Source organism: Strix uralensis, chromosome 4, assembly GCF_047716275.1.
Source record: "Strix uralensis isolate ZFMK-TIS-50842 chromosome 4, bStrUra1, whole genome shotgun sequence".
NCBI classification, from domain to species: Eukaryota; Metazoa; Chordata; class Aves; order Strigiformes; family Strigidae; genus Strix; species Strix uralensis.
Window position 1 is genome coordinate 92,908,521 of NC_133975.1, and position 23,252 is coordinate 92,931,772.

Genomic DNA, 23,252 nt, shown 5'->3' on the forward strand with positions numbered 1-23,252 from the left:
TGTGGCAACAATAATGGAGATTTTAACCCTTTGCTTTCCCACTGAACTTTTGCATAGTGTTGATATATTTTAATGAAAATCTAATACTACTTTGTCAACGTGAAATTGCTTAATGCATCATACAACAGATTTGAAGAGCATGAGGTTTTCTTGTTTGAAAAAGGGGAAGAAAAAGATTTGGTGGTAGATTGCTTGTTTGTAACCCTTTATAATGTTATACCCTTCATTGGGAATAGCTATAGCTTGATTCAGAATTGGTCCTGAGCACAAAATGCTACAACATAGGACAGAGCTGTCTTGCACACAGGTAATATTGGATTGAGAACAAGTAAGCAGCAGAGAGGAGTTGTTGTGTACAAAAGCACAGCTGTATTTTGCATGACACTGATACTGCCTTTGTGCTGTGTGGCTAGAGAGACACAGCAAACAGGGTCAAAAACTGACAGTAACAACTGCAAAGTCTTGCAGAAACTTCACCCTTCCTATTATAAATTTTCTGCATGTGACTGATTTGCACAAAATTATTCCACTTGACATAGTGCATAAGGAAGTAAGAACAAGAAAGCTTTCTTGTAGCTACTACTACAGTCCTGGTTTGGGGCGCTGATACAAGGTTGTGTGGAGTAACTGGGGAGTTCATTCTGGAAGAAAATTGATTTTCTTTTGGCTTTCAATATTCTGTACTCTTACACCATCAGAAATTCTCAACTACATTGTCAGTTTAGTAGAAAACTACGTCGTTGCTGAAAATAAGTTACTTCAGAGCATTTTACTTACTGTTACTTGCAGGTGTCTTACTGAAAAGATAAAGCTGTATTCATTACTCTTAATGATTCCATATCCCTTTATTCATTCACACAATTCACTTGTAGTCTCATACCAGCATTTCTTACAAATGCTGAATTTTGAGAACGGGTGACTTACCAATCCTTTTGAAGGGAAAGTACCACTGATTTGATTTTTGTGTGTTATACAAACAAAATTTAAAAAATGCCAACAGATGAAGAAATAAAGAAAAGGGTAGTACTTGGCATGCTGACTGGATTCATGGAGACCATTTTGCTTTTAAGATGACTTCTCCCCATCCCTTTTCTTGAAATAGAAGTAAATTCTTTCTTTTGAATAAGATCTGGAAAACTCATATGTTTCTGGAACAATGTCAACTGTCAGCTTATCTGTTCAGCAACAGTCCCTTACTATTATTAAATACAATTGCTGGAAAATATTGTCTTGGGTCTCACATCTTAATTGAAGGCAGGGATATTAATTTATTTTTGAAGATTTTTTTCCTGAAGTGTATATTAGATACTAGTTTCAAACAGTATGAGTTCTTTTTTCAGTATCCCCAGTGCTACTTTTTGACTTTATTTTAATAAATCTATAACTTACTCATTTTTCTAGCATTTTAGATGAGCTGTTCCTAGTTTTAAGAGTAAAAGCTTCCTCCATCAGAGTAACTTAAAATATGTCCAGCTGAAAGATAATTTTTTTCTTCCCCTTTGTAGATCACCTTAAATATAGGTTTAATGATTACAAAGACCCTGTTGGTTAAACATGAAAAATTATATAGTTGTACTTTCATGTTGCTTAATAGTTTGTTGGTAACTTGAGAAGGTTCTCAAACAAATTGAATTTTTGGAGGTGAAAAAACGCTGAAGTCCTTGATGCATCTCTTACAAGAACATCTTCAAAGCAAAATAACTTTTTATTTCAACATTGAAACAAGGTAGAGTTTTTACAATTCCTTGATGACTGCAAAGACATTATTAATATGCTGGAGCGTTCATAATTTAATCAGATTGTTTGTGTATTGCTTGTTTGTGGGGATAAAAATAATTTTAAGAAAAAAATTATTTAAGTAAACTACTTATGAAAAATTTCTTCCATTTAAATTGGTTCTTACCTGCTGTGTATGTAGTCATGTAAATGTATGCATGTATACATACACTGTAGGTTATAATGTATAGCCAAGATAGAATATAGCTGATTAATGATTGCAGGTGTTGCTTATTGTTGTGACTTCAAACAAAATGTGCTTTGCAAATAGCATTTTCTCCTCTTCTTGCCAAACAAAATATCCAAATATAAATGGGATGCTAGTATAAGGGAGAACACCACCTTTGACCAGGCTGCAAATATGCTATGGCCTTAATTTCATTGAAAGCATTGCATCTCTTGGAATTTGAGGATTAAAGCGGTTGAGAGATAATTTGTTTTAGGGTTTTGCTTTAGGGTTGTGGGTAGCAGTGTATGGGTTTTTTTAATAATCAAAACAAAAAACCCTTCCCTGTTAGTGAAGTCTGAACACTGTGATGTAGCTAGGCTTTTTTAAATATAATTTATCATTTTAGGGGGCTCAGCTTTCCTTCGAATGCAGAAGTTGAAAAAAGCTGTGTATATTCATTGCTCATGGAAATGCAAAACAAGTAGTATAAACAACAGAAGGGGCTGTATATAAAAAAAATAAATTGAAAAATCCTCATCAAAGTCCTAAATGAAATGAATGTATTCCAGGATGCTTTTATGCACAATGTTGGACAGGGTGCTGCAAATGTCTGTTGCCTCTCCTGTCTTTGCAGGGGTGTTCAGTGCCTGGTGGGGCCTGAATTAGTGTGGGGGGGTGCTGGATGTCACAGCAGCCTCAGCCACAGGTCGTGGCATGCCAGGCTGCCTGTGAGGGCAGGGGAAGCTGCCAGGTGCCTGGTTTTGAGGGCAGCCCGTGCTTCGTGACTCTTGAGACCGGTGTGCTCAGCTGCAGGGTGGACACAAACCCTTTGAGAGATAATGTTTCTTCAGGCTATCACTTGGGTTCTTGCTCGGCAGCTGATGCATTTCATTGGGAAATGCAACATCAGAAAAGCACGCTTCTAGACTCCAACTGGCTTTGGAGCAGCTGTACTACAGCTAAATAAATATAACCCTCTGTAAGAGGAAATAACTTTTCTACCAGATATATGCACAGATGGATTGTAATCATACTGAGGCCAGTGTTTGCCTCAGCAAGAGAAAAAAACTTTTTAGTAGAAAGCTATAAATGGAAATCTGTGCTTATGCTAGCTTCTTGCAGCAGTGATTGGAGAGCACTACTCCTGCCTAGTGGGAATCGGATAGGCATCTTAGGGAGTTTGAAAAACTAAAGGAGCTAGGGAGATACAGGCCATGAACTACAGGAGCAATGTACATTAAAATTTATTGGTCCCCAGATGCCTACAAAAGTGTCTGGGAGCAGTTCTTTTACAGCAGTGTGAGTGGACCTGGGTAACAGAGGTGTGTGTGCCAGAGGTGCTAACATACTGGATGTCAGTATGCTCCAAGAGAGTGGGGGGGTGGGGGATAGCCTTCCCCTGCCAGGGGGAAACCCAGGGTCTTGCCACCTCCAAAATAGAGATTTCATTTTGGTTTAATAGAAAAATAATATTAAAAAAAAAAAAGAATGTAAATTTGGGAGATATTTAGTAATTACAGATACACTTCCTAGAATATTTTTATAAAAAGTAGAGCAAGGTACAGAGCTAAAATTATATGCAGACAGCACTTACGAGAGCTGCTGCTTCTTCAGGAAGGAATTATGATGCTAAAATAGTGGATCTGGTATAAGATCATTCCAGGATTATTTTTTTTTCTGTAACGAGTGAGGGAGTTCTTTAGTGAATACTTTAATGAACTATTGTTCATCACGTGATCTTCAAATACTAAGATACTTTAATGAAGAGGGAGTTGTCACTGATGGGATTTTGCTTTAAAAAGACAGCTTCAAACTGAAAGGAAACGTAGATTTAAATAACACCTTCTGTGTCTTAAAATAAATGGATTGTATCTTCTGACTGAAATGGTGCCAGTATCCAGAGGAGGCCTTAGGGCCATGTGATGGAGCTGCATGCCTTAAAGACTAAAAAGTGACTTTTAAGTTAGTGCATACGTTTGCAATTGTATGTACGTCTGTCGTTTTTTCTTGGGGAAAAGAAAAAAGTTATTAAGCTTTAGCGTGGGGGGGAAGAGGTGGTCAGCGATTGCTTTTAAACACTGAGGTTTTCCAGAATGCCTAGGAAGGACATGGTGCTGCTTTTGTGGTGCACGTTCTCTGAGGGCTGTGCAGCAGAAGAGACTGCAGCAGAACTCTGGCAACAGCTCGCTGTGCTCCACAAGCCAGTTTTCCACAACCCTCAGCACGTTGGTCACCACTGATTATTCTTTCCACATGTCGATTTTGTGCATGAAGCTACTTCAGCGAATTGAAGCTGAAATTCAGGAGTTGGAAGGTTAATTATTTCCCTTGCCTTTTTGCGTGTGTGTGCAATTTGCCCATTGGAGGGAGTGGGAGGGAGTGTTAACCATTTACAAGTATACATCTCCCCTCATTCCTCCCCAGAATGATTGTGGAAATCACTCCTAGGCTGGTTTAGTGAAACAGCTAAACTGCTTTCAATAGTAGAGACTGTTGTAAGTACGCAGATTAGCAAGAAACACACAGTGGGTGGATTTTGTTACTGAAGAGTTAGTTCTCCACAATGAGAACAGAAAATGAACAGGAAAAGAATGCGTTCATGTTCCACTGAGGAAACTTTTACTATTGCAGCTAGGCAAGCAAAGTATCTTTATTGCTGTGGACTCCATTTTAAAGTCTTTATTCAAAGATCACCAGAAGTGTCACTTTACTTGCTTAAGGTATAAAAAGCTTGAAAAGTTGGAATGTGGTAAGCAATTTCCTTTTTTATCATTAGAGTTGCAGATCTGCTTATTTTAGAGTTTGACTAGAGCGCTAGTGAAGTGATACTGGGAGTTGAGCAACTGACAGGTGGGGGTTTTTTTTCCAACTGCTGCCGTTAAAAACCTGAACCTTTAAATCCAATGTCTACTGAATCCAGTGTCATATTGCATATGAAATTTTTCAATTGATTTTTGAGAATTCACAATCTCTCAAACTGTAAGGAGTTCCTCCAATGATACTGAGAAATTTGACACACAATATTTCTTTCCTATCAAAAAAAGAAATGTCAATTCATCTTCACCATGCAAATACCTGTGCATAAAATTAAAAGATAAATATTAACAAGTGAAATGTTTGGGAAAACCTTATATTTCTTCAAGGAAGGAATCTGAGAAGTATAACTAAAATGATAAACAGCTTCTTTTTATTGGTTGTAGGTTTTTTATGTCCAAATCTGTTCTACTACTTTCAGATAAGGTAGAAGTCAAAAAATTATATTAAAGAAATTAGCAATTGTGAGAAGGTACTTTAAAAAAAAAAAGCACACTAAGAAGTTATTACAGTTGCTTAACTGGATGAGTGGTTCATGTCTTTTGAAACAGTTTGTCCTACCATGATACCTTTGTGGAAATAAGTATATATTTAACTGGAAGGCATCGTGTTCTAGAAAATGGACAAAATGTACTGGGAACATGGGTGCAAGAGGGGGGGCATCTACAGGGACCTATACACTTCTGGTTTCAGAAGGGAGATGCTTTCTTTTTCCTGCTAGTTCTTTGTCATCTCACCTTTTTCTCATGTGTTGGCTTCCCACATGTTGCAACATGAATGGAAACCAACCATTTTACTTGACCTCAATCTAAAATTGAAAGTGGTAAATTCTTCAGCCCTGGGCCTCTGAAACTGCTGCTTGGGGGAATCCCTGTCTCTGTGCAGATGCTACTGTGAAGCTTTATGCCACATTTTGCAGAAGGTGAGCTGAAGATACCTGAAGAATATGGAAACCTTGCTTAAGCAAAGCGAGTTTAGAAGTTACTACAATAATACCAGTAGCCTGCTACATGCAGGAACTGTGTACATGTAGAAGCCATTCTTTTATCTGAACTTCTTTTCCTTATGGTCTTATGTGCAGGTAGTGATGAGTGTGAATTTTCTTCTGCTTTTTTTTGTTCAGTTTTGTGGCTCTGACAGTACTTTCATGTCTGATTTAGCACATTTTGTCTGCAAGGGAACCTTTTGTGCTGAGTGTTCAAGATTTTTTGGTAAGGAAGAGAGAGAACAAAGCCACAAATATAAGTGGTGGGAGGTTTAGGAACAGAATTGACTTAACAACTTAATCTACTGTAATAGGTGAATTTCATCACAGTTAACGTGCAAATTAGTACTTGTTCTTTCTTTCCAAGTAATACTGTGACTTGGCATTCCTCATGCATAACTCTCAAGGCTGCTTTTTTGTTGTTGGTTTTTTTTGGTTTTTTTTTTTTTGGTAAGCAGCTGCTATAAATACATAGCTTTTTATGGAAAGGGGAAAAACAAGACTTGCAAATTCATCTCTATCATTTGCGTTTAAAAATCTCTGGCCCCTATTTTATTTTTTCCATGACACTTTTTTATGTTTCACAACCAAATGTGTGATGGTTCTACCCCTCCTTAAATGACAGAAGTCTGATGTTTGTGGCTGCAGAGCAAAAGTGGGGCTGAGGACCGTAGTGCCCCCTCACCTCCAGGGCCTCGGGAGTGCCAGTGGTGGCAGCAGCAGAGCCCCTTCGCAGACCCTCCTGAATGGGTCCTTGTTCCTGCAGACCAGCTGCTGTGAGTTCTGCCATGTTCCTGCTAAAAATCAGTATGAGTTTTGCTCTTAACTTGGCTGGAGACAGGGTTAAACAGAAGCTTCATTTAGAGGGTTCAAGGGTTTGAAGCTTGTTCCCTGCATGGGTGGGCTCTGAACACGTGCAACTCCGACGCATCCGTTTCTTGTGGGGCTGAAAGCTGTTTCTTATTTGTGGTGCCTTAGATGTTGCAGTTGTGGGAAAAGAACAAAAATTCTATTCCCTTGGAGTGGTTGTCGGGAAGGAGGTTGCAAAGATGGGAGGAATATACATGTCATGGTAGTTGCTAAAAGCACTGTCTTACAGGATTTAAGAGCTCCCCTTTTTTTATTCTCTGATTCCAAAGTGTGCTTTTATGCTTATGGTGATCATAAGTGATGTAAACACATGAAAATATATATCAAAGCTAATCTATTTATAGCTATAAATTAGTATATTGTCCCTTCTTTCTTCATTTGAATTTGTAATTACATGCAGGGAAGGGATTTGATGAGGTTCTTCAGCGTTGTTACCCAATCCCTAGACAAAATGAGTAATAACGTCATGTTTGCACCTGAATAGGTTTGCCTAGTATTCCTGAATTGTTCTGTGTCCCCTGGACGCTACTGCAGCTGGGACTAATGTATCACTATGCCTATACGCCTTATAGGAGGCAACTCTAATAAAAGCTAGAAAACTATTTTTAGATTCACAGTAAACCTGCATTGACTGCTATATGCTTATCTTGAGTTTATTATTATTCATGGGATACAATCTCATGGACAGGCTAGAATAGGAAGAAATGTTTCAGGGAGGTTTCATTTGCACTTTAGCCATCCTTAGGATGGGATTTCAAACTGAGTAAGAAACTAAAGATGATTGAAAGGATAGGGCACTAGCTTGACACTGAGTTGGATTCCCTGCTCTGTCATAGACCTCTTCAAGGCAAGTCACTTCATAGTCTCTCTCTCTTAGTCCTCTTCAATAAAAAGGAAATAATAGTAGTTCCCTTCCTTAAAGAGGCGTTGCCAGAGTAAGTATATTAAAGAGTATATAGTGCTGTTATACAGTGATTATGAGGTCATGCAACTGTGTAAAATAGGAATTGCTGTAATTCAGTTTCTGTACTACAGTGCAAGAAATGAAGCCATGGACAATAAGAGGAGTACATCTGGCTAGTTTGTTTTGTCATTTTCTTAAAAAAAACAAAATACAAAACCCCCAACCAGTACAGTTCATGCAAGTGGAAGAGCCTTTCCCCTTGGCCCGTGGTTCCAGACAGAGCTTATGGACTGCACAAAGACATTGTATAACACTGCATCTGTGGAGTATTGTAGAGATTTCTAGTATGATATGGCCATATATATATCTTAATGTTAGAGCTCTTCTACAGATATGGGCGGGTGAACTTTTATGTGCTTTGGAAGACACTGTGATTCAGAATATCAAAATAGCCTTAATGTTTACATCAGGGTGGGGAGAGTTCTAAGAGTATTTTAAGTAGTGTTCTATACCAGTTTCTGAATTTTAGAGCTTCTGTTCAAAATGAAGATGCTTTACCTGACATCTTGCAAATGCAGTCTGTATGTACACAGTATGAAGGAGTGAACAGTGGACAAAACTGAGACTAAGGAATTCCAGGAGAATAATCTCTTGTTGGCTACCCATTTAATGCAAGACAGGCTGTGTTGTCTCTCTGTTTACCTGTTAAAAATACAGAATGCTGCACATGACACATGTTGTGAGGTTGGATAAATTGGTGTTAATATGTTGCTTTAACTGTTGCAAAGTGTTATATAAATATTAAGTATTCTAATAACATCAAGTTTGTTTGGGGGCAAGTTTCTTCAACTATTTTCCCCAAATTAAATTTATCTTCAGTGTGGCAACTAGTAGAATATTTTTCTGCCTCAGTTGATGTGAAGATCTCTCCCAAATGGGGGGGGACTGTGTAATGAGTGTCAGCCTGCTGGTGGGAGACTGGATGTTTGTTCTTATTGTTTGGAGATTTGTTGAAAATAGTAAAGTCATGAGAAGCTGTGGAACGTAAACTGAAAGAAGATAATGCTATCTAGCTGGTGTGGAAAAATCCTTTAGAATCCACGAGATGAGTTATAGATTTTAAAGGAGTATCAATCTTAATTTCTTTTTCTTTGGTGTGAGAGGATCAGGTTAGTGGAATCCATACACGTGAAGGGGTGATTAGTTCATTAGCCTTTCATTCTGAGAGTCAAAACTATATTATGTAAGGGATATATATATATAAAAATATATATATAAAAGTTTTTTTTTAAGGCTTGGCGATTTCTTTTGGAGATGGTGAAGTGTTTAGCACTGATCCTCTTACTGGCTTTTCTACTGAGTTCCTGTGTGACTCTCCTATTATTTATGGACTGATTTTTCGCCATTGGGAAGGACTTACTTCTCCTCTTAATAGCAATTACACAGTGTGTATCTTCAGGAAATACAGCTATTCATGGTGTAATGGGGGATTATTGACCCAAAATGTTATAACTTCAATTAGAATGTATTTATATTGTTCCAGGATTCGCAGAGCGAACTATGTAAGTTCAGGAGGAAATGTAAAAGCATGGTATACTTCTGATTTGCTTAATGCTCATAGAATTCCATGTGCGGGTGGAATAATGTGTGAACTTTAGTTTTTGCTGTAATATTGAACTTGATCATTGCAACCTCAGTTTTGTGTTTTATTAAGAACTGAGTCTTGATCAATTTAAAATAGCTTTGTAAGGGTTCTTAAGAGAGGGCACTTTTCCTCATGCTGTTGTTGAATGACATTTTTCCTTTCTAGTTATAGAGTGCAGGATGGGTGGTTTGTTTGGTTTCAGGTAGGTTTGTTGAGCTGAAGCTTTAGGAAGCTTCTGACTTTGCTGTTGAGTATGTATGAGGCTGTGGAAGTGTATTATAATGTTAGGAAGGGTACAAGTAAGCCACTACAGAAATGAAAGAGGCTTGCTTTGTATTTGATCCAGTATTGGTGCCAACCATCTGCTCTTTCCTTCTTCCACTGAAATCCCTGTGGCTAAAAGGAGGAGATTAGACAGGTGTCTGGCAGGTAACTAGCAGGGAGCTCTGAATCTGGGGGCCCAAGAATGCTCTGATTCTTTAATTAAAGATTCAGAAATCAGAGTGCTCTCTGGGCCCCTGTATTCTTCAAACCTTTCTGGTTTCCACCATGTGATGATTGTGCTTGCCCATATCTTTCAGTGTTCCTACCCCCAGTATTAACTGGCGTGTGCATTTGCTTAGCTGCATTGTTGTAATGCCTGACAGCCCCAGTTGTGGCTGAGAGTTTACTGTACCTCATAACAGACCAGCACAATAAGAAGACCTTTTACATTCAACAGTGACCACAAGACTTCTTAAAAGACATAATTTTAGAAATTTGAACTGAAGTCCTGTCAGTGCTGTTAAAGACTGACTACTGGAGTAGTTTTAGAATAGATTAGCTCAGTCAGTGCTGGCATCTGTCTGGCTGCAAGTGTGTGGATGTGGGCAAACTGAGATCAGCAGTGCTTCAACTTAGATAACTGCTGAAAAACAAAAAGATGTTTCTGGGCTGAGTGAGGCAGAGGCAGTCATATGACAAAGGAACCAACTATGTTATTATTTGTGTGACCTTTTTACCTCATTTCTTGTCCCCCTCGCTCTTCTTTAGTTATTGCTACCCTGTTGCATCATGTCTTAAGTTCTAAGCTCTTTGTGGAAGAATCCCCATCTAGCCTGTTAGTGGGTACTGTTAAAGATAATATGACTTTCATGACCTCAAAATACTTTATGAATTTCAGTGTATTGGCTTTCGGGTATTATTCTCATTTTATGAACTGATCTGAAGTGACTTGCTTAAGATGCATGTCTGTAGCAGAGCTGGAAATTGATCCCAGATCCCCTGAGGTTCTACCTATGGCTTAGTCCCAGCTATTCTCCAGCCAGACTTGGGTGAGTAATGATGCCTGCTTGATGGTGTCAAGAGTGTCTCTGCTGAGAGCCATGGTCTAGGTATTGGAGTGCGTTTATGTCTTTCATGAAGAAGCCTCTGGGAATGGAAAGTATCACCATCTCTACACACTTTCCCCTTTCTCTTCCCTTATTTGTAGGCCATTACCTCTTGCAAAACCTTGAAGGGAATCTGTGAAGCACTCAGACTGTGGTATTCCATACACTGCACACCTACATATGTCTGGTTTTGTGATGGAGTGCTGAAGAGGCCAAGACGGAAACAACTGAACCTGCAGCAGTCTTTCCTGTTGCAGCTCAGCACATTCAGATGTGTTTTCTTCTCCGGGCTAAAGTGCAGAGATTTTGTCTGTCTCTGGGGTGTATCCATGCAATTCTGCAGCTGATGTGTTTGTGGCGGGAGAGGCATTCGGCACGAAGGACGTGGTGTGGTTATGTCAGCTATGTGAATGCCAGGGCAGGGAGAAGCTTTTGGCCTGCTCTTTGCCATTCTGACTTTAGAGCCTGCTGAGATTCCTGCATATTGGAGTATTGGTCTCTCTGTTGCTAGCAACTGCCTTCCGTGACAGCTCTAAACAAAAAAGTTTAAAATAGCTATCTAAGTGCTTACAACTAGAAGAACTGTTAACTGATTTCCAGTGGGAAAGAATAGTATGTTTGTGTAACTTTACAAAGCCTGAAAGCAGTGTTTTATACTCCTTAATTGCTGTGCTCTTTCTGTGCTCTGGGGCTGCCCAAGCCTCTTCAGATCATGGTATTTATCATGATGACAGATTATAACAACTAATAATCCTAACTTCAGTGCAGTTTATAAACATTAACTAATTTAAGAAATGTATGATATACCTATTCTGTTAAACGGTAAGCCTGCACTGTGTTGCAAAGCCATTTATGAAGGTGGGCTTTCCTGCACATTTGTTTACAAAAGTCCAGTTTACGTAGCTGTCTCTTTCTCATAGTTCTCTCTAAGTGCATGTTGTTGCTGTGCAAGGCAAAAGATGAGTCTGGTGCAAATCATGAATCTTTTCATGAGAATGACGTTTGGGCAAAATTTCAATTATTTTGGAAATACCACTCAAAGTTTTGCTTGAGGATAAATTAATTGAGGATCTAACTTGTATTTGCTATAGTACCTTTTCAATAGCTGGTAGAAACAACATTTTCAGTTCCTTTAAAAATAAATCAGGGTGGGTTTTTTTTCCCTTCTGTTTGTTTAATAATCTGCTAAATTTTAAAGTTCCAGTCTGTCTTTTTAATAGTTTTTCTTCCTCATCCATGGTGATTTTTTTTCTGGTGGAGCTGTTTGTGTAAGCCAGGTTTTGCCTGGCTTGTTTGTTGTAACCACAAGACTAATCAGCACTTAATGGGCGTTTTTTTTCTTTGTAACAACTTTTTGTATCTCTCTCATCCCTTTAAAACAAAATTATGTGGAAAATCCCAGGTGTATTTTGAGATACTAACCTCCAGTACTTGTACCAAGCTTACAGCTTGAATTGAGGGAGACAACCCAAAATATAGATTATTTTTCGAGTGTTCCTTGAAAGTACACATCTCCCTTCTCATAGAACTGTTATCTGAAAACTTCCTTTTGAGGGGCATCTGTTTTGGGTTCAGACCCTGTAATTCGAAAACTAAAAATCTTTCTTTATAACGTCCTGCATACTAGAATGCATCCGTGTGTTTAGATGGAATGTGGAAAATTGTGGTGATAGGGGATAAATAAAACCATGTCCATGGGTGTCAAGAGAAGGTCAAAATACAATCACAGTGCATGCTTAGGTGAATTTTAAGACCGTTTGAACAGAAAAGAAGCCACTCAATTAAATAACATCTATGAGAACACATTTTCACTGCCTTTCCTTCACTGTAATAGACCAGAATATTTTACTTAAGGCTTTGTATTTCTCCTTGGTTTGCTTAGTTCGTGTGGTGTAGTTAATATTTTCTACTTAGGTATGTATATTTTCCCCAAACGATATGCTAATTCTACATTTTGTGTTATTGTGGTTGCTGTAGGTAATTAGCTTATGATGCTGAATGTCAGGAATGATCTAGACTGGAGCAGTAGTTTGTCACATCTGGTAGTGCAATACAAGCTACCTGATTTTGCTGGCACATGGTCCTTCAGCATGACCATTGTCTTCCCCGCTTCACGTTATAGAGCTAATGGATTTCACTTTTGAATCTCAGGTTAGTACAGTGGTTTAATACAGCTTTATCAATTCCCAGCCTCTGAAAATGGGGAAGTGAAAGTGGTAGCAAAGTAATTTTAACCATGCTGTTGAAGTTAGTCATAGCTTCAGTCTTTCTTCCCAATAGAAGTGGGCCAATCATGTGAAAATTTGGGTAGGCCATAAATGTTTTCGATGTGTGCTACTTTAGGTATGTGTTTGCTAGCCCCAGGCAAGCAGCTTCAGGCAACAGTGGAAGTTGTCAAACTTCCTGGATGCAGTGTTTTCCCTTTTGTTGTCTGTCTGTCTGTGAAGCACTTTTCCTTTGATCTCTTTGCCCCTATTTATGGGCTGTAGAGTTTCTTTTTTGCTATGCAGTGTTATGCAAATAAGTAAGCCTTCCCCATTTCGTAGGCTTTATTGATTCTAGGGCTTTTATCTGATACAGTTCCCTAGATTCGTTTCTTACTTGGAGGTGTTGGGGGTGGATGGTTGTCACCTACTTATACTCTTTTGTAGTGGGCTGCTTTTAAACTGGAGACTGTTTAGTTGGTTGGTTTTGCGTGTTCACTTTGGGCTTCAGTCGCTGCTCTTCAGTGGTGCTAGACTCCTGGAAAATACACCTTTCGCTTTAGAGATAGGCTTTCTAGATATCTGTGGAAAATGCTGTACCATTTGGGATAAGGTGACAGGGACATAAAACCATCATGCTCCGTTTACGTTTTTGGCTTTCTTGGACAATGTTGTGTTTCTCGGTTGCTTTGAGCTTTCCCCAGCCTTTCTTCAGAAGATAGATTGCTGTACTTTGCTGTACAGAATTTATAAACATGGTCTGTTTTCTGTTTTTTCTTGTTCCCTCCCAAGTGATGTGTAGGAAAGCTGTGCTGTTATCCTTCCTGTTCAAGGTGTCTGAAGGTGGTGAGTGGGAGGTTGCAAACAATCTGCAGGAATTTTGATGTAGCTAACTGTCTGGAGGAAAATGTGACAAAGTGAGTGTGCAGGAGAGGCTTTTGAGGGAGAGATTGAAGCTATTTTCATATACAGCAGGGTAAGCATAGGATATGGGTAAGCTATGCAGTAAGCTTTGCAAGTCTTCTACCAAACACAAAAACTGTCCCATGTTTTCATTGCTTTCTTAGTTCTTACTCAAGACTGTTGCAATAGGTGGTGGTGGTGGTTTCATAGGTGGTGGTTTCATAGGGACAAATTTCTGTTACTTGGAACAAGTTTCTTGTTTGTGATGCCCTGTAAGTCTCCAGTCATTTAAAAAAAAACAAACTGCCAAAACCAGAAATAAAGCCTACCTTATTGAACTATCTCTGCCCTGCTATTGCACTGGAGGAATTAAATTTTCTTTGCCCTTTCTGCACATGTGTAAATAGGGCACCCAATTTTTATCTTTTGCATGTAGATTTAAACCCATGTTTTCTTGTGGGATTGGAGAGGAGCTGGTAGCTAAGTATCCTATATTCTGTTCTTGAGTTTTGACCTGGTTTGTTGTGTGATCTTAGAAGAGAGTTAGTTCCTCTGTTTTTGTTCCTCATTGGTAAAATGCGTGTCATGATTCTTTGCCTGTTTCATAAATGTGGAATTTGATCATCATAATGAGCAAATTAGAGAAGGAAGGCTCGATTGCTCTGTCTCAGAAGGACACTGAGTAGCTTGCTGTGTTTGACTTAAATGTAAAATTTGTTCTTGGAACCTGTTCATCATCATTAAAAGTGATAGCTTCTTACAGGGAGATCAGTAACTTGAGTTGCTGGCAGCAGGAGGATTTAGTGAGAAGTGATTCTCATCACTCTAATTTGACATATTTCTCGTAAGGAACTGTGACAGCATTGTTGCAGTTAAGGCTGAGAATGTACATTAGCTAGAACCCAGGAACACTTTTGATTTTTCATGTGAAAAAAATTTGAAGTATTTAAAAGCTAAGGTTAAAGTGGTGAAATAGAAGATTGTGATCACTTATTATTTTCTGCATTGTTAACTTTGCCAAGGTGTGTGAAGTCAGAGCCTTTCCCAAGTCATTTCTGCAGCATACTGTCAGAGAGAATTGTGTGCAAATGATCTCAAAGAAGATTAGGAATGTGCAAAATTTAAACTTGCTTATCGTGCCAAATATAGGTGGTGTAGCAAATGAACTAAGCAAAGCACAGGACAGCACAGCCCTCAACAGGTGGGCTGAAGAGTGGAGTTTAAGGTTACTACAGTGTGTGAGGTCGTGAACTTGATACGTGAAATTGTACAAATATACACATACTTAGTGAGGAGAATATTTAAAGAAATTGAATAATGGTGGATGATTATTAAATATACAGGCAAAAAGTTTTAAAGGGAGATAAAGATATTTTAAGTGGTTGCAACTGAGTGTTTTTAATTTGTCCTCTAAATCAAATAACCTTTTAACTTTAATTTAAAAAAATACATTAAAAAGGTTGTATAGCAAACTCTCTGGGCTCATGATAAACTGGGACAAGATGGTTGCAACAGATAGGCATGTCTGAACGATTCTCAGAACCTACTTTGGGTTGAGTAAAATATGCTAATGGATGCTCAGGGGTGGTACCAGCCTAGTGAGTGGTTTGGAGTGCCGGTGCACTGCAGTCCTCAGATATCTCTGCTTTGAAAGGACTTTATTAATTTGAGAACAGCATCCTGGATGCAGGCAGACTCCTCAGTCCTGTTGTATACTTAAGTCCCTCAGGAGGCTTTGCCCATGTGGTGTTTTATATGTTTTTATGATTTTCTTTAACACTCTAGTGCAGATATGCTGGAGTTTTAGCTAAAAATGCTAGCTCTAACTTCTCTCAATAAGGTGCAATAGGTTACTTTGCTAATGTTTTTTTCATTCCAGAAAATACTGCGTAAGTGCCCACTGGGTAAAAGTGTATCTAATTTGACATTTTTTTTAGGTCTAGATGAGAAAGCCTTGCAACACGAAAAATTCCTTAGAAATCGGAAAATATTTACAGCATTAAAGGAGGTGACATACAATTTGTATTCAATTGAAGAAAGTTCGAGGGATGTTCTTGCATGCCAGAAGTTCCTGGAAGTGAAAATAACTGATGATGTTGCATGCCAAATCTTAGAGTTATTAAGACAAAATATACTGATGCTAGGTTCTGCTTTTTCTCTGTGAAGTGTGAAAGAAATGCAAGGTATCATAACACTTCAGTATATTTGGAGGCAAGACATAGTATCTTCTGGGAATTACAGTATCAGAACTGGCACTGCTTGATTCAAAAGTAAGAAATGGTCAGGGGTGTACTGCTCCAAAGCACACTTAAGCCTGGAAGTGTGTTGCCATTTTACTGTGCTACTGCAGGCCGACTCTTGTGCTGAATTTAAAGTAAAACAAAACAAAAAACCCCCAAAGCTGGTAATTGGCTAGGATGATGATACTGTGAGCTCATCTCTCAACCCCAGGGAGGGAAGCCTGCTTAGTCACAGAGCCAGCAGTGCTCAGCCAATGAAGCTGCCAAGTGTGAGCTTTCCTGGAGCATAGTCATGCTGCAGCTTGAACATCTATCACTTCAGCTTGAACTACGGACTATTATTATTAGGGTGACCTACAACATATTTTTCTGCAGTTTTTCTATATAGAAAGAAAGTCTAAAAAGCTAGTTTTGTGATACTGGATGCACCAAATCCTCTTTTATTTCTTGATGACCTCTTAGCTGGGATTTATTTTTGCATGCAACTGGGAGAACTGGGCTGTTCAGTAAGTGAGTTTGTTCAAAGTGCCTTAAATCTCTTTCCTCCTCAGTAATGTCATTTCAGTATCCTGGTTTTTGTGCTGCTGTAACTTCAGTTGTTCTTCAGTCACTAGTGTCTTCTTAAGTGACAAGATAACTTCTTTAAGAGGCATATAATATTTTTTTAAGACTCTCTTTATGGAACACAAGTACGTATTCCTCTTCCTCCTTTAGGTTATTTCTGAACTTACTTTTTGGTAAACTTGGCATCTTAATACTTTTGTTACATCTCTTTCCTAGATAGGTGCAGTTCTAAACTGGTCTGAGTTAGGATTTGCAATGCTGGTGGCTTCTTATCTAGTAATGGAAAAAACAAAGCCAAAGTCCACACAAGTGCAGGGTTTGGAGAGCTGTGCTAATGCAGCACTTTCTCACCAATTGGAGACCCCTCTTTCTGAAGGTCTCTGGATACTTGTGTGTGGTAGTTGCAAATCTCAGCCATCTCTATTAAGAACATAATCAGCTGTTTGTTTTTGTTCCCCCCCCCCCCCCCCATTTTTTTCCTTTTCTTTTTTTTTTTTAGAAGGGTTAAACAAGGACCCTTGAGGTCGTATGCTGGCTTTTGGGCAGTTATCATTGCATTCTTCCTCAAAGTGTAGACAATCTACAGCAGAGCTTCTAAAGGTTGTCTGGCAGATTTAAACTTGATCTAATGATAATGTCTTCTGATATACAGAAAAACTTGCATTTTTTTATCAGAATTTTGTGAGTGATCAACACAAAAGCACTCAAGCATCAGTGGAAGAAAAACTGTTACAATGCGGTCTAGTTTGGAGAGAAAAATAGCTCGTGATTTCAGAAAATAAGACAGTGTCAGAAACCACTGTTAGTAGTATTACCTCAGGTATTGTGGTTTAGCTGTTAGCTCTGTTACATTTGTAGCAGTGCTCCAAAAAGCAAGGAGAGAATATAACATTAATGCACCTGAGAGGCATATAGCAACCTTTCTACCTCTACATTTTTGCTACCAGGGATCCAGTTTCCTGCTGTACGATGTTTTTTCCACTCCTAATGAAGTTTTGAAATAGGAAAAACTTACTTTATTAAATCCTCATTTGTGTACCAGTTGCAGTTTAGAGAGAATTTTCCATCTCACGTGTCCATAATTTCTCCAAGGGTTATTTTTGTCCTGTTGAGAGAGGACTGGAAAATGAGCCGAGACATTGTGCTTAGAGGAGGGAGGAACGCCCTGGCTCTGTGATACGGGGTGGCAGAGGTCCATGGTTTGTAGCCAGGGCAAAGGGGGAGGGAGCGTGGGGGGGAACAGCTATGTAACAGCCTGAGGAAGTGAGTCACTTCGCTCTGAAACACAGGCCCATGGTTCCAGTAGCACTGAAGCCAAGCGTGGCCTCTGAGGTGGAAGTTGCGTAAGTTAAACTCTTTTGTCTTTTCCTCCTCATGCTCCCAACCCCAGTATTAAAATCTGCACTGTAGCCATATCTGTTTAGAGGAAGCTCACGTTACAGGACTTCAGTGTGCTGTATGCTTTTGTTTTTAATATTTTTCATTTTAGAGAGTGAAACAAAGAAATTGACTCAACAGTAAAGTTTTTTTACTGTTAAGCAGGTATTCTTTATCAGCAGCACTGGGGTCGCCCTGGGGATTCTCCACCATAAGGGCTCCCCTGAGTTAGTAAGGGACATCAGTTTACATACTTAAAAATCATACATATTCATTATAGGAAGGGATGTCTTATGATAATGAGTTCTTGGAAGCCATTTACATAAGTTGACACCCCTTTGAGCATGTGTCCTAAGTTCTGTTGGGGGTCTTTGGTGGTTGAGGGAAGAAGTAAGTAGTCTTCCTCATGGTGATCGCTAGTTGACCTTCTTTCCAGAGCATGCGCTGTGAAGTAAAGTCCAGGTGTCGTCTTCCTCAATCAGCAAAAATCATCCTTCTCATTACAGGGTCTCTGTATTCGTTTGAGTCCCTCCTATATTAGTTTGCACATTCCAGGAACTGTCCAAGTGTCCACTGAAGGTCTTGAGTCTCGGTTATCAGTGATTTATGTAGGAAGCCTAACGAGCATCTTAATCTTACCTAGAAGACAGAGGCCTAGGGAAGCAGTTAGGGAGTCTTGGGGAAATAAAGACACAAATGAAGCAAAACACAAGCAAAGCTTTCATATATCACAGTTTAGTCCTAATCAAGGATTGTCATGAATTCATTTGTTTGAGCTCTTTCAAGAGAGAGATAAATGTATTGCAGGTTTCATTGGAGGGATGTGTTAGTCTTACCTGCTCCACTCAAGAGAAACCTGATTTTATAGCAGAAGGGATGCAATAGGATTTAACAATTTATTTAAATATTTCTGAAATATATTGGCAGTGTGATTTGAAGTGGAACAGTGCATATTGAAAAGAGATAGTAATGGAGACTTACACTTAATAACTTGAGTGTTAGTAGTAGTTTAAGAATTTAATTAAATTTAAAACTAAACTTCTTAAAAGGTTTTAGGTGTCTTAATAGAAATACTAGTGTATGTCTTAACACAATAGACCTTAATCCTGCAAACTAGGTTTTTTTATTTTGTGGATAGCTTTTTTCTGTAGAAGAGGAGGGTAGAGTTGTCCCAGACTGCATGTACCAGAAAGGCTTTCTCCTGTTATGTTTGTAGCTTTACACTAACAGATACTTGCTGGGGTCCAGGAGCAGCTGTAACAATCTGCCTGAACTACTTTTCCATGAGTGTGACCTGAGCAGGAGCAGTTGCTTTCAGCTGTTGAAGAAAGCATCTGGGAGGGCAACAGGTTGAGCAGGCCCTGTCTTCAGCGCTTGGGTCCTTGGTGGGCAGTTCTTAATTGGAAAGCAACTGTAATGATCGGGGGAGGGGGAGTGAATGATGGACTGCTGCCTGATCCTTTCCTTCAAAACACTGACTTTGAGCATCTTGCTGCGTGTTTGGCTGCAGCTTTCGTGTACTTGTCTTATGTTTTAAATGTCCTTGGGAAATGTGGCCTGACACGTTATTTTTCTTCTGGCAAGTCATGAGGGGTTTTTTGGTTTGTGTTTTTGAGTTCAGATTAAAAACAGATTATACTGGCTACAGGAAGACGTAGAAGTAATTGGCCAGATGAGAGGGAGTTTAAGAGAAAAACCTTCGTGATGAGCTTGAGTGATTAGTCAGAAGTCTGTGTGCAATTGGGAGTTTGCATCATGCAAATACAGTGTGGTATCTGTTTTGTAAAACTAAGCTGTTTTGGTTTACATTCTTCTAGCAGGTCAGATCTATTATTTCTTACACATACTATCCTGATTTCATTTCCATGGGAAATGGGACAGACATACACATTGTTGCTTACCGCGTGAGGGTTTATATGCCAGTTATGTCTGTTGATGATTCATTGCAATTGCTTCTCTATTTCAGGACCTGTAGCTAACTGGACCCTACTGACCTCTGAACCACAAAGGATAAGAGTGAAAAGAAGTGGGAGAAACACACGAAGAAAAAGGAAGTGGATGTACTTTCATCTGGACTTCTTTCCTGCCCTTTATTACTAAAACTGAATGGAAAAGAGAGACTTCCGTGCCTTTCCTCCCCCAACCTCAGGGATGGGTGGATTGTAAATACAGTGTGTGCAACTGGGAGAACAGACTGAACCATGAATCTTCAGGCTCAGCAAAAGTCTTCAAGCAAAAGGACTGGGAAACGAATTGCCTATTTTAATGAGCAGGAAATAGCTGTGTCATCAAAAGAACCGCAGCAGCAGCTTAAGGAAGGACAGTACTATGGTCATGGTGGGAATATACCGGTCTCCCAAACCATGGAGATTTCTCATGCAGGAGGATTAACAAGTGCCCCCAACAATGTTGCTTTGATGAACTCTGTTTACAATCACGATCGGGCAGAATCAATGATGATGCCCCAGACAGTAACAGCTGTCAAATGGCAGAATTCACTAATGGGAAACCGGTTGCCAGAGAGGGGTGACAGCCACTGGCAGTCTCCACCTTCGATGTGGAACCACAGTATGGTTTTTGGGGGCAACCCAAAAGGACCTCACTCCAATGCTGGTGCCCCAGGCTTCTATGGCCACCCAGAAGCCCTTAAAAGAAGTCAAGAGAAAGGAGTGTTTGTGTCACAGCTGGACTTGTATGGAGATGCTGTCCAGCAGATGATGTCCCAGAAGGCTCAGCTGGAACAGCAAGCCCTGGTTAGACAGCAAGCTCAAATGAATTCTTTTCATCAGATGCAGAAACAGCAGCAGCAGAATCAGAGTCTGCCATTACAGCCTTTCCAACTTGCGTTTGGTCACCAAGGCCAAAAGCAGGGTCTTCCTGAATTGTTACATGTCTTTCAAGAGGCCCCAGCTTCTTCCAGTCCAGCATTTACTGCTCAACAAAAACAGCAGGCTCTTCCCCAGCTACAACTGTTTGAAAACTTCTATCCTCAACAGCAGCAGCAGCAACAGGCTGCCACACAAGCCTTCAGTCTGCAGCAAACTACTTCCATAGCACAGCCTCATGTGGCAGCTGCAGCACCTCAGCATCACATGATGGCACACCAGTTTCAGCAAACAGAGAGGAACCAGGAACTATTCAAGGCTCTAACAGAGCAGAACCAACAGACTGTGCTACCTCAGACCCAGATTCCCTTTCCAAGAAGGTCACGGAGACTGTCCAAAGAAGGTGTTCTGCTGACATCTGCAGGAGAAGCGTTGGCTTCCAAGCAGGCAGAAGAGCAACCTAGCAATTTATTTCTGCATCACTGGCAAACACATCAGCAAGAGGTCCCATTACAGCAGCCACCTGAATCACTGGCCCACAACAAAAGTAGCTATTCGCACCCCAAGAGAATGGATCTGGGGCAGAAGGATGTCCCGGTCAACAGTGAGCTGTGCCAGATGGAAACAGACAGGCAAGCCACAGCCCAGAACGGTAGAGATGGGGAGAAACAGGCAGAAGCAGCTGAAGAAAACGCTCAGAGAACTAATGATTTTCAGGGTGTCCGAGGTGGTGTAATCCAGAGTACACGACGGAGACGGCGTGTATCTCAAGAAGCCAATTTGCTAACTTTGGCCCAAAAAGCTGTTGAGCTGGCTTCTCTTCAGAATGTAAAGGTAAGGTATACATCCTAACCAATATAGCATGTTTTAGACTACAAAATAGGACTGAAATGAAAGGAATTTATCTACATATGCAGGATAGATTGATATCTTGGTGCAAGATGTATTGTAGTACAGCAAGGGCAGCTCTGGAGTGGTGGCATATAAGTTCAGCTGCTGTGATTTGTAGATGTCAGAGAATAGAGACCTCTTAGTGCAGTGAAACCACCTAAGGGCAGTTTTATTTCACTAATACTGAATGTGGTTTTAGCCTAGGGCTTCAAAATGTGGACATTTTCAGCTTAGGCCTCAAGCTGATCAGGAATTTAGAGAGACAAGTATAAGCAGTCCAGTTTGTGTCTTTTTACCAATTTAACATTCTTTTACGTTAAAAGACTGTTGCTTACCTGCCAGTTTTTCAGTTCTAGCAGTTGAAGTGTTTTCTAAACTCTGCTATCTAAAAACTACATAATGCAATTTACACGTTCAATATTTCCCAAATATTAAAAGCCTGAGGAAGCCTCACTTACATGAAGAGATTATACCAGGCCTAACAAAGGTCTGTCTGATGCGGTATCCTGTTTCTGAGAATGACCTGCAGCGGATATTTGTAGATTGGTAACCTGAGGACAAAGTGTGCCTGTAGAGCTTGATGGGAAAAAAATTTAGTGTTGGCTGATTAGGTAGTTCACTACTCTTATCCTTTCGGTGTCCCATCAGTCTGAACTGTACAGTATGTATTCCGTACAGCAAGATGACAGGGTTCAAAATTAATTAGCCTAGGGGAGGCAAGTGGTGGGGTTTTTCTGAGAGCTTTTTGGAACTTTTCTTTCAGTTGTGGTTTGACTAATCTTTCATTGAGTGTCTCTCATGAGAAGTAAAGATAACTTTTCTTTGGAAGCTTTGTTGCAAGAGGCTGATGAAGTGTGAGTGTTAGAGCATAAGCTACTTCTATGTACAGTTTTGCCACTTGAGTTGCTGCCCAGCCAGACAACAAAGGGAAGGGAACTTTATTCCCTCTCTTGTTCTCGTCATCATTTTTTTCCTAGTCTGTCTGTGGCTGTTTTTTCCAATCCCTTCCTTAGAGGGATGTGCTATTTGAGTGAAAGAACTGAACTAATAAACAATGAGGCAAATATCCAAAGCCTACTCCATTTCTTGCAGAGCAGACAACAACCAGTGACTGCTGATGCTGTCTTTAATCCTTTTTGCTCATAACTCCAGTTGAACAAGCAAATTTGATAGAAACCTAGTAGTAGTTATTAAGCTATTTGCTCATACTCTCCCAGCCTTTGTATGGTTATATTGCAGGAAGGCCTACAATTCACACTGCAGACTGATCACCAACACAGTGGCAAGAAAAAGCCAATAGAGCATCTAGGAACAGGCCCTGAGAGGCAAAGCAAGAAATTGGCCATTTGAAGGCATGTCTACTTGCAGCTTGATTCACAATGTAAAGACTGAACATGGGAGTGTTTTGACAGATACTCTTTTGTTCTTTGCAGTTATGCAAGCAGCTTGTTTGCTTCCATGATGGCACTAGGCAGAAGAACTCTTTATGTTTAGATCTCTTCAGGCTTCCAGGATGAGGTTTTGAAAGATGTTAAAATTCTTACCTGAGGTCTGATGGATTTTACATCTTTAAGGTGGCTGGATATCATGTGAGGGAGAAAAAGAAACATGTTTACTGGAGGAGAGTGGTCTGCTGCTCTTATCAGTGTCTTTGTTATAAACAACCTAGAAGCCTTCTCTAGCAGAGGTTATGTGAAGAGCATGTAAGAAGGCCA

The 23,252-nt window shown here is 39.8% G+C and overlaps 1 protein-coding gene across 3 annotated transcripts in view; it reads left to right on the plus strand.

The window, feature by feature from the left end:
* MIDEAS (mitotic deacetylase associated SANT domain protein) overlaps positions 1-23,252 on the plus strand; it is a 57,460-nt gene that overhangs the window by 10,626 nt on the left and 23,582 nt on the right. For all 3 annotated transcript variants that reach the window (XM_074867908.1, XM_074867910.1, XM_074867909.1), the window contains exon 2: positions 19,788-21,480. In XM_074867908.1, the coding sequence (XP_074724009.1) occupies positions 20,023-21,480 (1,458 nt within the window). In that variant the 5' untranslated portion in view covers positions 19,788-20,022. The remainder of the gene's footprint in view (positions 1-19,787; positions 21,481-23,252) is intronic.